The sequence below is a fragment of the Phyllobates terribilis genome, unplaced genomic scaffold (genome assembly GCF_046119375.1).
Source record: "Phyllobates terribilis strain yellow unplaced genomic scaffold, ASM4611937v1 Scaffold_5__5_contigs__length_657084704, whole genome shotgun sequence".
NCBI lineage: Eukaryota > Metazoa > Chordata > Amphibia > Anura > Dendrobatidae > Phyllobates > Phyllobates terribilis.
The window spans coordinates 528,851,601-528,868,496 of record NW_027362765.1 but is presented as its reverse complement, the minus strand read 5'-3'; the positions used below and the strand labels follow the sequence as shown (position 1 = coordinate 528,868,496).

General features: G+C 52.4%; 1 protein-coding gene across 1 annotated transcript in view; it reads right to left on the bottom strand.

The window, feature by feature from the left end:
• HIF1AN (hypoxia inducible factor 1 subunit alpha inhibitor) overlaps window positions 1-4,608 on the bottom strand; it is a 53,149-nt gene extending 48,541 nt beyond the window's left edge. The window contains exon 1 of the mRNA XM_073685752.1: window positions 4,296-4,608. Within this exon, the coding sequence (XP_073541853.1) occupies window positions 4,296-4,487 (192 nt within the window). The 5' untranslated portion in view covers window positions 4,488-4,608. The remainder of the gene's footprint in view (window positions 1-4,295) is intronic.
• Between the last annotated feature and the right edge of the window lie 12,288 nt (window positions 4,609-16,896).

Here is a 16,896-nt window from a genome sequence, read left to right as displayed (position 1 = left end):
CACACACACCTGGCTCTGCCCACCCCTGCCCCACACACACACACCTGGCTCTGCCCACCCCTGCCCCACACACACACACCTGGCTCTGCCCACCCCTGCCCCACACACACACTCCTGGCTCTGCCCACCCCTGCCCCACACACACACACCTGGCTCTGCCCACCCCTGCCCCACACACACACACACCTGGCTCTGCCCACCCCTGCCACACACACACACACCTGGCTCTGCCCACCCCTGCCACACACACACACCTGGCTCTGCCCACCCCTGCCCCACACACACACACCTGGCTCTGCGCACCCCTGCCACACACACACACACAAACCTGGCTCTGCCCACCCCTGCCACACACACAAACCTGGCTCTGCCCACCCCTGCCCCACACACACACAAACCTGGCTCTGCCCACCCCTGCCCCACACACACACAAACCTGGCTCTGCCCACCCCTGCCCCACACACACACCTGGCTCTGCCCACCCCTGCCCCACACACACACACACACACACCTGGCTCTGCCCACCCCTGCCCCCCACACACACACACCTGGCTCTGCCCACCCCTGCCCCCCCCCCACACACACACACACACCTGGCTCTGCCCACCCCTGCCCCCCCCACACACACACACCTGGCTCTGCCCACCCCTGCCCCACACACACCTGGCTCTGCCCACCCCTGCCCCACACACACACACCTGGCTCTGCCCACCCCTGCCCCACACACACACACACACACACACACACACACACACACCTGGCTCTGCCCACCCCAGCCCCACACACACACACCTGGCTCTGCCCACCCCTGCCCCACACACACACACCTGGCTCTGCCCACCCCTGCCCCACACACACACACACACCTGGCTCTGCCCACCCCTGCCCCACACACACACACCTGGCTCTGCCCACCCCTGCCACACACACATGCACCCCTGCCCCACACACACACACCTGGCTCTGCGCACCCCTGCCACACACACACACAAACCTGGCTCTGCCCACCCCAGCCCCACACACACACACCTGGCTCTGCCCACCCCTGCCCCACACACACACACCTGGCTCTGCCCACCCCTGCCCCACACACACACACACACCTGGCTCTGCCCACCCCTGCCCCACACACACATGCACCCCTGCCCCACACACACACACCTGGCTCTGCGCACCCCTGCCACACACACACACAAACCTGGCTCTGCCCACCCCCCCTCCCCCCCCCCCCCCCCACACACACACACACACACACACACCTGGCTCAGCCCACCCCTGCCACACACAAGCACCAGGCGCTGCGCACCCCTGCCCCACACACACACACACACCTGGCGCTGCGCACCCCTGCCCCCCACACACCACAGGCGCTGCGCACCCCTGCCCCACACACACGCACACCTGGCGCTACGCACCCCTGCCCCACGCACACGCACACACACACCTGGCGCTGAGCACCCCTGCCACACACACACACATGGCTCTGCCCACCCCGGCCCCACACACACACCTGGCTCTGCCCACCCCTGCCCCACACACACCTGGCTCTGCCCACCCCTGCCCTACACACACACCTGGCTCTGCCCACCCCTGCCCCACATACACACCTGGCTCTGCCCACCCCTGCCCCACACACACACACCTGGCTCTGCCCACCCCTGCCCCACACACACACACCTGGCTCTGCCCACCCCTGCCCCACACACACCTGGCTCTGCCCACCCCTGCCCCCCCCCCCCACACACACACACCTGGCTCTGCCCACCCCTGCCCCCCCCACACACACACACACCTGGCTCTGCCCACCCCTGCCCCCCACACACACACACACACACACCTGGCTCTGCCCACCCCTGCCCCACACACACACACACACACACCTGGCTCTGCCCACCCCTGCCCCACACACACACACACACACCTGGCTCTGCCCACCCCTGCCCCACACATACACACACACCTGGCTCTGCCCACCCCTGCCCCACACACACACACCTGGCTCTGCCCACCCCTGCCCCACACACACACACACCTGGCTCTGCCCACCCCTGCCCCACACACACACACACACACCTGGCTCTGCCCACCCCTGCCCCACACACACACACACACACACACACACCTGGCTCTGCCCACCCCTGCCCCACACACACACACACACCTGGCTCTGCCCACCCCTGCCCCACACACACACACACACCTGGCTCTGCCCACCCCTGCCCCACACACACACACACACCTGGCTCTGCCCACCCCTGCCCCACACACACACACACACCTGGCTCTGCCCACCCCTGCCCCACACACACACCTGGCTCTGCCCACCCCTGCCCCACACACACACCTGGCTCTGCCCACCCCTGCCCCACACACACACACCTGGCTCTGCCCACCCCTGCCCCACACACACACACACCTGGCTCTGCCCACCCCTGCCCCACACACACACACACCTGGCTCTGCCCACCCCTGCCCCACACACACCTGGCTCTGCCCACCCCTGCCCCACACACACACACACCTGGCTCTGCCCACCCCTGCCCCACACACACACCTGGCTCTGCCCACCCCTGCCCCACACACACACACACACACACACACACACACACACCTGGCTCTGCCCACCCCTGCCCCACACACACACACCTGGCTCTGCCCACCCCTGCCCCACACACCTGGCTCTGCCCACCCCTGCCCCACACACCTGGCTCTGCCCACCCCTGCCCCACACACACACACACCTGGCTCTGCCCACCCCTGCCCCACACACACACCTGGCTCTGCCCACCCCTGCCCCACACACACACACACCTGGCTCTGCCCACCCCTGCCCCACACACACACCTGGCTCTGCCCACCCCTGCCCCACACACACACACACACACACACACACACACACACACCTGGCTCTGCCCACCCCTGCCCCACACACACACACCTGGCTCTGCCCACCCCTGCCCCACACACCTGGCTCTGCCCACCCCTGCCCCACACACCTGGCTCTGCCCACCCCTGCCCCACACACACACACACCTGGCTCTGCCCACCCCTGCCCCACACACACACACACCTGGCTCTGCCCACCCCTGCCCCACACACACACACACACACACACCTGGCTCTGCCCACCCCTGCCCCACACACACACACACACACCTGGCTCTGCCCACCCCTGCCCCACACACACACACACACACCTGGCTCTGCCCACCCCTGCCCCACACACACACACCTGGCTCTGCCCACCCCTGCCCCACACACACACACACACCTGGCTCTGCCCACCCCTGCCCCACACACACACACACACCTGGCTCTGCCCACCCCTGCCCCACACACACACACCTGGCTCTGCCCACCCCTGCCCCACACACACACACCTGGCTCTGCCCACCCCTGCCCCAGACACACACCTGGCTCTGCCCACCCCTGCCCCACACACACACCTGGCTCTGCCCACCCCTGCCCCACACACACACACCTGGCTCTGCCCACCCCTGCCCCACACACACACCTGGCTCTGCCCACCCCTGCCCCACACACACACACACCTGGCTCTGCCCACCCCTGCCCCACACACACACACACCTGGCTCTGCCCACCCCTGCCCCACACACACACACACCTGGCTCTGCCTACCCCTGCCCCACACACACACCTGGCTCTGCCCACTCCTGCCCCACACACACACACACACATGGCTCTGCCCACCCCTGCCCCACACACCTGGCTCTGCCCACCCCTGCCCCACACACCTGGCTCTGCCCACCCCTGCCCCACACACCTGGCTCTGCCCACCCCTGCCCCACACACACACACACCTGGCTCTGCCCACCCCTGCCCCACACACACACCTGGCTCTGCCCACCCCTGCCCCACACACACACCTGGCTCTGCCCACCCCTGCCCCACACACACACACACACACCTGGCTCTGCCCACCCCTGCCCCACACACCTGGCTCTGCCCACCCCTGCCCCACACACACACACACACACCTGGCTCTGCCCACCCCTGCCCCACACACACACACACCTGGCTCTGCCCACCCCTGCCCCACACACACACACACACCTGGCTCTGCCCACCCCTGCCCCACACACACACACACAAACACACACACACAAACACACACAAACACACACAAACACACACAAACACACACAAACACACACAAACACACACAAACACACACAAACACACACAAACACACACACCTGCCGCTGCCCACCCGTCACCCCATCAATGGGTAATCACTATAGACGCCTGACGTGACCGGTACAGCCACATCTCACCTCGTTATCTATGAGTTCTTCCGCCCTGGGATCTGAATGGTGCAGTCGTGGGATCTGCCGGGTTAGAAACTGATATGAACGTAACTGGGACTCGCACCAGCCGGGACTGTGGAGCTCGGCCTCCTCGGCGTCGGCCCTCCTAGTCTCAGCCACCACTTCAGCAGCCGCTATCTCGACCTCGGCCTCCGCCATCCCCGGGCGGCGTAACAACAAACACCGACCTAAACAACAGCCCGGCCCGGAGCGGAGCACAGAAATGAGAGCTGGGAGGCTAGAGCGGCAATGTGCTCTAGCACATAACAGGGGCCCCTAGTGGCAGCCCGGGATCCTGCGTGCACAGACACCTGTCAGTAAATAACCTCGTACAGACGGCAATGAACGAGTCTGATAATGAGGCGAAAACGTAATGTCAGCATGGACGAGACCAAGGAGACCAAGGAGACCAAGGAGACCAAGGAGACCCGGGGGAGGGGTGGGGGGCTGAGGAGGGGCTCTCGTGCCTCATGTCTTCTCTTCTTCACCCTGTAGTATCAGTATGTTCTTCTTACTTTATTAATAGCCCATTGTGTAATTAGTGCTACAGTTGTGTGTATACATATATACATACAGTACAGACCAAAAGTTTGGACACACCTTCTCATTTAAAGATTTTTCTGTATTTTCATGACTATGAAAATTGTACATTCACACTGAAGGCATCAAAACTATGAATTAATACATGTGGAATTATATACTTAACAAAAAAGTGTAAAACAACTGAAAATATGTCTTAGGCTATGTGCCCACGTTGCATTTATGAAGCAGAAAATTTCTGCTGCATAAATGCAAGTCCTCTCCCGGAAAAACGCATGCGGAATTCCGCACGCGTTTATCGCGCATTTTCCACATGCGGAATTGCCTTGCGTTTTTTATGCATTGGACAAAGGCAATTCCGCTTGCGGAAACGCAAAATTAAATGACATGCTGCGGATTTTTGAACGCGGCATAAACGCTGCGGAAAAATCCGCAGCATGTGCATAGCACTTGCGGAATCCCATTGGGGACCATGGGGTGCGGATATACATGCGTTTTTCAAGCGTTTACGCTGCGGAAATTCCGCAGCATATACGCTTGAAAAATGCTACGTGGGCACACAGCCTTATATTCGAGGTTCTTCAAAGTAGCCACCTTTTGCTTTGATGACTGCTTTGCACACTCTTGGCATTCTCTTGATGAGCTTCAAGAGGTAGTCACCGGAAATGGTCTTCCAACAATCTTGAAGGAGTTCCCAGAGATGCTTAGCACTTGTTGGTCCTTTTGCATTCACTCTGCGGTCCAGCTCACCCCAAACCATCTCGATTGGGTTCAGGTTTGGTGACTGTGGAGGCCAGGTCATCTGGCGTAGCACCCCATCACTCTACTTCTTGGTCAAATAGCCCTTACACAGCCTGGAGGTTTGTTTGAGGTCATTCTCCTGTTAAAAAATAAGTGATGGTCCAACTAAACGCAAACCGGATGGAATAGCGTGCCGCTGCAAGATGTTGTGGCAGCCATGCTGGTTCAGTATGCCTTCAATTTTGAATAAATCCCCAACAGTAAGAAATAGATTGGCTGACCTATCGTCACAATATGGCAAAAAGCACGTTTGTGCCAGCGTCCCCATATAAGTAAACAAAAAAGAGAGAGCAAGGGACATAAAAGGCACCAAACACACAAAATAATTCAGATAGGTACACAGTATCTTGAAAAATTCATACAAAATTTATTATTGTTCTCAAAAACATTAAACACTACCATAAAAAACATGATAAAAAGAGCATGTAAGACAGACAAGACAAATAGATAGGAAAAAACCTCCTTACAGAAGATAATATAATATAATCCAGAATAGAAAATCATTAACCTGTGCAAAATAATCAATAATTATGGTACATAATCTAAATCCACCTAGTAAAAGAATTTTAGCATGATTTAAATAGAGCAATCAATAAGACAGCATGCTGCCAGGATAGGGGATAAATATAAAAGTACCAATAATATATAACTAACTGTGCACATATATTATTGGTACTTTTATATTTATCCCCTATCCTGGCAGCATGCTGTCTTATTTTTTTATCTATTTGTCTTGTCTGTCTTACATGCTCTTTTTATCATGTTTTTTATGGTAGTGTTTAATGTTTTTGAGAACAATAATACATTTTGTATGCATTTTTCAAGATACTGTGTACCTAACCGAATTATTTTGTGTGTTTGGTGCCTTTTATGTCCCTTGCTCTCTATTTTTTAAATCCCCAACAGTGTCACCAGCAAAGCACCCCCACACCATCACACCTCCTCCTCCATGCTTCACGGTGGGAACCTGGCATGTAGAGTCCATCCGTTCACCTTTTCTGCGTCGCACAAAGACACGGTGGTTGGAACCAAAGATCTCAAACTTGGACTCATCAGACCAAAGCACAGATTTCCACTGGTCTAATGTCCATTCCTTGTGTTCTTTAGCCCAAACAAGTCTCTTCTGCTTGTTGCCTGTCCTTAGCAGTGGTTTCCTAGCAGCTATTTTACCATGAAGGCCTGCTGCACAAAGTCTCCTCTTAACAGTTGTTGTAGAGATGTGTCTGCTGCTAGAACTCTGTGTGGCATTGATCTGGTCTCTGGTCTCTGAGCTGCTGTTAACCTGCGATTTCTGAGGCTGGTGACTCGGATAAACTTATCCTCAGAAGCAGAGGTGACTCTTGGTCTTCCTTTCCTGGGGCGGTCCTCATGTGAGCCAGTTTCTTTGTAGCGCTTGATGGTTTTTGCAACTGCACTTGGGGACACTTTCAAAGTTTGCCCAATTTTTCGGACTGAATGACCTTCATTTCTTAAAGTAATGATGGCTACTCGTTTTTCTTTACTTAGCTGCTTTTTTCTTGCCATAATACAAATTCTAACAGTCTATTCAGTAGGACTATCAGCTGTGTATCCACCTGACTTCTGCACACCACAACTGATGGTCCCAACCCCATTTATAAGGCAAGAAATCCCACTTATTAAACCTGACAGGGCACACCTGTGAAGTGAAAACCATTTCCGGTGACTACCTCTTGAAGCTCATCAAGAGAATGCCAAGAGTGTGCAAAGCAGTCATCAAAGCAAAAGGTGGCTACTTTGAAGAACCTAGAATATAAGACATATTTTCAGTTGTTTCACACTTTTCTGTTAAGTATATAATTCCACATGTGTTAATTCATAGTTTTGATGCCTTCAGTGTGAATGTACAATTTTCAAAGTCATGAAAATACAGAAAAATCTTTCAATGAGAAGGTGTGTCCAAACTTTTGGTCTGTACTGTATATATATATATATATATATATATATATATATATATACAGTTATATGAAAAAGTTTGGGCACCCCATTTAATCTTAAGCTTAATGTTTTATAAAAATTGGTGTTTTTGCAACAGCTATTTCAGTTTGATATATGTAATAACTGTTGGACACAGTAATGTTTCTGCCTTGAAATGAGGTTTATTGTACTAACAGAAAATGTGCAATCTGCATTCAAACAAAATTTGACAGGTGCATAAGTATGGGCACCTCACCAGAAAAGTTACATTAATATTTAGTAGATCCTCCTTTTGCAAAATAACAGCCTCTAGTCGCTTCCTGTAGCTTTTAATGATTTCCTGGATCCTGGATGAAGGTATTTTTGACCATTCCTCTTTACAAAACAATTCCAGTTCAGTTAAGTTTGATGGTCGCCGAGCATGGACAGCCCTCTTCAAATGATCCCACAGATGTTCAATGATATTCAGGTCTGGGGACTGGGATGACCATTCCAGAACATTGTAATTGTTCCTCTGCATGAATGCCTGAGTAGATTTGGAGCGGTGTTTAGGATCATTGTCTTGCTGAAAGATCCATCCCCTGCGTAACTTCAACTTTGTCACTGATTCTTGAACATTATTGTCAAGAATCTGCTGATACTGAGTGGAATCCATGCGTCCCTCAACTTTAACAAGATTCCCGGTGCCGGCATTGGCCACACAGCCCCAAAGCATGATGGAACCTCAACCTAATTTTACTGTGGGTAGCAAGTGTTTTTCTTGGAATGCTGTGTTTTTTTGCTGCCATGCATAACGCCTTTTTGTATGACCAAACAACTCAATCTTGGTTTCATCAGTCCTCAGGACCTTCTTCCAAAAAGAAAGTGGCTTCTCCAAATGTGCTTTTGCATACCTCAGCCGACTCTGTTTGTGGAGTGCTTGCAGAAACGGCTTCTTTTGCAACACACTCCCATACAGCTTCTCCTTGTGCAAAGTGCGTTGTATAGTTGACCGATGCACAGTGACACCATCTGCAGCAAGTTGATGCTGCAGCTCTCTGGAGGTGGTCTGAGGATTGTCCTTGACTGATCTCACCATTCTTCTTCTCTGCCGTTCTGATGTTTTTCTTGGCCTGCCACTTCTGGTCTTAACAAGAACTGTCCCTGTGTTCTTCCATTTCCTTACTATGTTCCTCACAGTGGAAACTGACAGGTTAAATCTCTGAGACAGCTTTTTGTATCCTTCCCCTGAACAACTATGTTGAATAATCTTTGTTTTCAGATCATTTGACAGTTGTTTTGAGGAGCCCATGATGCCACTCTTCAGAGGAGATTCAAACAGGAGAACAACTTGCAAGTGGCCACTTTAAGTAGCTTTTCTCATGATTGCATACACCTGGCTATGAAGTTCAAAGCTCAATGAGGTTACAAAACCAAAAAAAGTGCTTTAGTAAGTCAGTAAAAAGTAGGTAGGAGTATTTAAAACAAGAAAATGATAAGGGTGCCCATACTTATGCACCTGTCAAATTTTGCTTGAATGCAGATTGCACATTTTCTGTTAGTACAATAAACCTCATTTCAAGGCAGAAACATTACTGTGTCCAACAGTTATTACATATATCAAACTGAAATAGCTGTTGCAAAAACACCAATTTTTATAAAACATTAAGCTTAAGATTAATAGGGGTGCCCAAACTTTTTCATATAACTGTATATATAGATATATATATATATATCTATATATATATATATATACTAGATGGTGGCCCGATTCTAACGCATCGGGTATTCTAGAATATGGGTCGCGGCCGGCTGGGCTCTACCAATCCGCTACCAATGCTCAGTGTGAACCTGCTTTCATCTGTGAAGAGCACAGGGCGCCAGTGGCGACTTTGCCAATCCTGGTGTTCTGTGGCAAATGCAAAGCGTTCTGCACGGTGTTGGGCTGTGAGCACAACCCCCATCTGTGGACGTCGGGCCCTCATGCCACCCTCATGGAGTCGGTTTCTAACCGTTTGTGCAGACACATGCACATTTGTGGCCTCCTGGAGATCATTTTGCAGTGCTCCTCCTGTTCCTCCTTGCACAAAGGCGGAGGTAGCGGTCCTGCTGCTGGGTTGTTGCCCTCCTATGGCCCCCTCCACATCTCCTGGTGTACTGGCCTGTCTCCTGGTAGCACCTCCAGCCTCTGGACACTACGCTGACAGACACAGCAAACCTTCTTGCCACAGCTCGCATTGATGTGCCATCCTGGATGAGCTGCACTATCTGAGCAACTTCTGTGGGTTGTAGAGTCCGTCTCATGCTACCACGAGTGTGAAAGCACAACCAACTTTCAAAAGTGACCAAAACATCAGCCAGAAAGCATTGGTACTGAGATGTGGTCTGTGGTCCCCACCTGCAGAACCACTCCTTTATTGAGGGTGTCTTGATAATTGCCAAGAATTTCTATCTATTGTTTATTCCATTTGCACAACAGCAAGTGAAATTGATTGTCAATCAGTGTTGCTTCCTAAGTGGACAGTTTGATTTCACAGAAGTTTGATTTACTTGGAGTTATATTCTGTTGTTTAAGTGTTCCATTTATTTTTTGAGCAGTGTAAATATATAGATGGAAATTATTGGCAATTATCAAGACACACTCAATACAACCTCATCAGGAGTATGCCCAGGCTTTGTAGGGAGGTTATACAGGCACGTGGAGGCCACACACAATACTGAGCCTCATTTTGACTTGTTTTAAGGACATTACATCAAAGTTGGATCAGCCTGTAGTGTGTTTTTTACACTTTAATTTTGGGGGTGACTCCAAATCCAGGCCTCCATTGGTTCAAATATTGAATGAGAATATTTCATTCATTCAGATGTAGGATGTGTTATTTGCGTGTTCCCTTTATTTTTTTGAGCAGTGTGTATATATACTGTATATTGTAAGGCAGCGCTAGTCGTCATACTGGGGGATACTCGCTGCACCGGGTCAATTAAAGCACGCCAGCCACGTTTTTCAGTTTTCACACTTCAGCAGTTTCTTGCACTTCATAACTGCTTATCACACAGTCCATCTTAGTGGCTCACCGGCATATTGCACACGTAACATTCGGGAGCCTTTCCAGCAACAGACACGTCCACTTGGCTCCAGTTACAGCCCTCAGCTAGGCAACAACATAAGTGTCCATATAACGCAGTGTTTTTACCTTTGGCGGGGTTTAGCTGCCTCAGGGTTATTCTGCCACCACTGTGGCTTTACGGCTTCCCAGATGGGGGTCTCCAGCCCTCGTACCATCCAAGGCTACTGGTATGCTTACACAGCCAACATCCAGCCTCCGCCTTTCAGGCTTCAATAGGCCTTGCTAGGCCTCATACTCCAGCGGTTTCCCTCACAGGAACAGGTCTCATGCCTTACACACACACCACTGTGTCAAGACTACCAGGGTTTATATATCCTGTAGTACACCCCACAGGACCTGTGCTGATGTCACAGTCATGTGATCAGACATTCTGTGCATACAGGACCTGTGCTATGTCACAGTCATGTGGCCAGTCACCTAAGGGTGAAGGTACATGGTCAGCCCAAAACACATCCTGGATCATTACAGTAATGCCAAGCAAGCCGCTGCATTACATATCCCCCCCCTCTGTTCAAACTTGTGGGGTTGAACACATAGTATATACAATTACCTCACAAACCGCAGTTCACACCGAGACCATGTACTTGACAATTGCATTGTTCAGCGCCTGGAACATTAGTCATCGATATTAGCCCATTCCTTAGGGACCTACCATTCGTCATTGTCACTGACCTCGTCAAGTCACATTTCCGGGTCGTTATCTTGTCAGACCTCCCCCGCTCCCAGCGGTCAGTCTTCACCTTGTCAGACCTCCCCCGCTCCCAGCGGTCAGTCATAACCTTGTCAGGCCTCCCCCGCTCCCAGCGGTCCGTACAGCAGTGTGACTCACATGCCCTGGTATTTAAGGTCCGGTTCAACTCTGTACTGTCCCGTCCTCTATTGGGTCGTTTGTATGGGCCACTCAAACCTGAGTTACTGGAGGTCTCTCTACCTCTGAACCCACGCCCACTACTCTCAGGACATCTTGAAAGGTCCCTAACTTCAGCTGTAGCTGTTCTGTTATTTAGGGGGCCCTTTCTCTGTCTGGTCTCACAAATTCTAGACAGCTGCCATCTTTTGCTGCTCAGGCGATGCTGCCTTTCCATTTGCAGTCTGGCGAGATTCAACTGTTCTACCTCTCGCAGGTAGGTCACTCGGTACTCTATCAGCATGCGCATATATTCCAGGCTTTCTTCCGCTCCTACAGCGGAGAATGACACCATGCCGTCTTCATCTGGTATCCAGTCCTGACGATCACGTGGACTGCTTACTTTCACCACCCCAGACTTCTTTACCATCATCTGCATGGCTCGGCCATTTCTCCCAATGAGCTTTCTCACCAGAACATAAGGCACCCGGATGACCTCTTCTCGCAGACTGTGAGCTTTTCTCATAAGCTCCAGTTGTCTAACAGCTTGTTCCGTCTTCAACCGGAGAAACAGCTTCGTGCGAATACATCGCCAGTGCATGTCACTTAGGATTGCCACCCTCTTTGCTGTGACTTCGGTCGTGGACAGGACCACCAGCTGTTTAGCTCCTGAGGTCGAGTACACCTTACAGGCTCCCACGGCCTTCTTAAACTCTTCATGCACGGACTCACTGGTGCATTCTTCCCTCAAATCCTCAGGTACATCTATGAGGCATTTGTATCGGGATGTTTCTGTCTCACCAGTGGTCCCCAAAAGATCATCTAGCTCAGGTTTCAGGGGCAACTGACTTTCAGCTTCTTCACTCTGTATGCTTCCCCTGAGCTGACTCACAGCTACAAACTCAAGAATTTCTGTCTTGACCACTTCCATTTCATATCTATCTTTGGTTAACACTCTCTTAGCTCTCCTCAGGTCCACCTTCTCATGGTATAAGGGAGTGAGTGCAAGTTGTTTTTCCTTTTCCTTCTCCAAGGAGGCCTCATTCACTGAATGATACCTTGCCAGGCGACTTTTGAGCTTGAAAACTTCTTCCTCTAGCTCGGCTACTCGCCTCTCAGCATCCCATCTCTGAAACTCTTCCTGCTTTAGCTGCTCCTTTAACAATAGAGTTCTCTCAGACCTCTCTGTCTCCAATGCGCCCACTCGGCTCTCGACAGCCAGTCTCTGAAGCTTCTCTTGCTTCCAATGGGCTTGTAGCGACTCCTTGAGCTTCTTGATCTCGGCTCCTACTACCACCGAATCATCCGAGCTCGTATTATTCAAGGAGGTATCTGTTTCATACCTCCCATCTCCAGTGGCCAACTCCTGGCCCTGGTCTGTGGCTTCTCCGATAGACTCCTCCATCTGTTTCCGCTCAGCTTCCATCTTGCTGATTCTTTCCTTAAGGCACGTCTCTGCCCTCTGGAGATTATCACAGAACGTCTGCAGCTCCTTCACCTGAGCTTCCAGACCTAGGGTCTTTTTTGCGGAAATCACCATTTTCATCACGGGTGTCCTGCAGAGTGGTCTCAACCACTTGGCGCATGTGCTCTGCATCAGCCTTATCATCCTCTAGTTTTTCTTTAACCTTGAGGAGATCCTCATAGTCTCTCTTGATTTGTTGCAGTTCCCTATTGAACTTTTCATGCCTCTTTTCTGCCTCACGATCGTGACCAGACACTTCATCTTTTATTGCCTCTTTCAGGGCGGATAGCTCCCGGTCTCGCTGGTACAGAGAGTCCACCAGCCGCTCCTTCTCCTGCATTAGAGGCTTTACTTGGTCCTGGAATTGCTGCAGCTCCCTCATGAGTTCACAATATTCCTTCTTGGAGTCACACAGCTCCCGATTGAACTGTTCGCGCAGTCGTTCTAGGTTTTGTTCACACCCAGAAACTTCATCCTGCAGCACCTCTTTGAGGGCAGACAGCTCTAACTGTGCCAGAGAGAAGCGACCTTTCACCTCGCACAACTCATCTTCACACTCTGCTTTGTCAATCTCCAATTGAAAAACCTCCTCCTTGATTTTGGAGCGGTCCTCCTCTAATTCGTAGAACACTTCCTTCCATTGGTTAACCTCCTCGTCGCTTCCCTCCAGGTCTCGCTGCCAGTTCCTCACAACCTGGTATATTTTCTGCAGTTCAGACTCCAGGTTCAGCTGGTCTGAGGACACGTTCTCCAGGTTTTTCCTTAGTTGCTGCACGTCACTCTGATACTGCTTGTTATGCACACGCCCGGGCTAAGCGGCGTGTGCGTGTGATTGGTAGTGATTCCACTGGACCGTGCCGGAGAGTGAATGCCTGGAGGGGCGTGACTAAGTATTCACCCGATCCGACCAGGGTCGCACGACGGCATACGACGCCAGTGCACCAAGGAGGAACCGAGCAGAGGGACCAGGTGCTACTCCAGGACAGACCCCGGACACGGCTGTTGACCCACACAGGGGAATACAGGAACAGGCTGGTAGGCTGGCACACAGACTGGTGGGTATAGGCAGGCACGACTGGTATGCAGGCAGGCGGGTATGCAGGCAGGGGGGTAAAGGCAAGCACAGCTAGAGTGCAGACAGGGAGGCACTAGCAGGTAGGAACACAGGCGGGATAGGACCCAGTACACACCGGGACACAGGAACAATACAGGCAAAGGGGTACAGGCAAGCACGGCTAGAGTGCAGACAAGGCTGAGCAGGGAGGACAGGGCTCTGTTCACACGGAACAGACAGGAAGGGAAAGGCAGAGCCAGACACCCACAGGGTACTTGCAGTGAAGTAGCGAGTGGACCACAAACTCACAAACGGGAGTACAGAGACAACTGGCAGGAGTTAGGTACGAGTTCAGACTCTGCAGAAAAAGGAAGGGAACGGACATAGAGGCAAAAACAGGTAAAGGATAGGAGAGAGTTCAGACTGGAACTGAGTGTACGGAGGAGACCGACACTGCAGCGGGATACAGGAGCGGGTCTGGGAATACTGCCCCCAGAGAGGCGGGACGAACAGGCAAGGAGCGTGTTCAGACAGGACAGACAAGATACAGGAGCGGGTCTAGGTAATCGGCCCCTAGAAGGCAGGAGGAACAGGCTAGGAGCGTGTTCAGACAGGACAGACAAGAGAACACAGAAAGGACTCAGTTCAGACACGGGAACTAATACCGAAAAGCAGGAGACATACAGGACTCAGTTCAGACACGGGAGCTGATACCGCAAAGCAGGAGACATACAGGACTCAGTTCAGACAGGCCTGGAAATACAGCCTCCAGGAAAGGCAGACAAGGAAACAAAGAACGGGACCTGGCACCTTCAGAGTGCAAGCACACACTGAAGGAAACACTATGCTCAGGCAGGGATAGAAGGGAGCTGCTGAGCTATATACCAAGTGACAGACAGCAATAGGCTGAGGACGCACAAGGGGTGTGACCCACAGCAGGTACAAAAGGCAGGAAGTGATCGGGCGCCGCCCTTAAGCAGCAGAAACAGACACAAACAGACAGCATGGAGGGAAGCCAGAGAGACATTCTGGACAGGAGATCAAGTGCGCCCTCTTGCACAGTGGGAGATGGACCACCATGCAAGGACGCCGCCAGGTATGTTACAGTACCTCCCCCCTTACGCCCCCTCTTCTTCAGGCCTGCCAGAATCTTCCGCAGGGAATTCGAGGACCAGTCGTTCACTGGGTTGGAGGGGGACAGAGACTTGAGGGTAATCTCTGCTTCGAGGTACATCTTGTCAAGCTCACAGGAAAAAATAGACGGGTTATCAGGTACATAATGAGGAAAAGTCACTGTCTCTTTGTTATCTGGTGGTATCCCGGAGGATTCAGGAAACAACTGGAGGTCCTCCGCCGGGTCAGAAGAGTGCAGAGGCTCAGAGAAAACAACTGCTTCAGAGTACACTAGGTCGGACTCACTGGAGGAAGCAGGCGAGGTATCGGGTACCGAGTATAGGAAAGTCTCTGTCCATTCACCACCAGGTGGCACCCCGAAGGGTTCTGAACACAACTGGAGGTCCTCCGCCTGGTCGGAGGGGTGTAGAGACTCGGGAGTAACCTCTGCTTCGGAGTACACTAGGTCGGACTCACTGGACGAAGCGAGCGAGGTATCAGGTACAGGATATAGGAAAGTCTCTGTCCATTCACCACCAGGTGGCACCCCGAAGGATTCTGAACACAACTGGAGGTCCTCCGCCTGGTCGGAGGGGTGTAGAGACTCAGGAGTAACCTCTGCTTCGGAGTACACTAGGTTGGACTCACTGGACGAAGCGAGCGAGGTATCAGGTACAGAGTATAGGAGAGTCTCTGTCCTTTCGCTACCAGGTAGCACCCCGAAGGGTTCAGGAGACAACTGGAGATCCTCCGCCTGGTCGGAGGGGTGTAGAGACTCGGAGGTAACTACCACTTTGGGGTACCCATTGTCAGGCTCACAGGACGAAGCGGACAAAGTATTGTGTACCGGGTGTAGAGAAGTCTCTCTCCATTTGTCATCGAGTGGTATCCCGGAGGGTTCAGGAGGCAACAGGGGATCCTCCGCCAGGTAGTAGAGGTGCACAGACTCTGAGGTAACCACAGCTTTGGAGCATCCTTGGACATGCACACCGGTTAAAGAGAGAGAAGCATCTGATGCCGGGTGCAGGAAGTTCTCCTGTGTGGAGTCTGGATGGGCAGAAGTCTCTTCAGCCAGGAGAACTGGTGCACTACCCACGCACATCACCCATTGGGGTTTCTCCGGGATACAGGGAGATGAAGCTTCAGTAGGGACTTCAAGGTTGGGGTCAGGAGGTCTCAGGGAGGACAGACCCTGGCGTGACGGCTTGCCTCTAAGTCTAGCACGTCTGGACTGCCTCTTGAGGTTGAGAGAAGTATTCCGGAAAGCGTAGTCACCCTGTGAGGATTCTGGGTGGGCAGTAGTCTCATTGGGCTGGAGGACTATTGCGCTACCCACACACATTACCCGTCGGGGCTGCTCCGGGATATTGGGAAGTGAAGCTTCAGCAGGGGCTTCAGAGTTAGGGTCCTCGAAGACCATACGAAAGGCCACCAGGAAGGCCTGCAGGTCAAGGATGACAGGATCCCATGCTTCCCATAGGGGGGTGACCCATTTCAAGGCATCACCCGCTAGGTAGTCAATCATAAAGGCCACTTTAGCCCAATCGGAAGGAAAATAGAGAGGGTAGGCCTTAAAGTGTAGCATGCATTGCTCCACAAAAGCACGACACTGTCTTGGATCCCCATAGTAACGTGGCGGATCCGCAGGAACGAGGGCTGATAGATCCATCTGGACGGGTGCGTAACTCGCCTGGAACTCAGCTAAA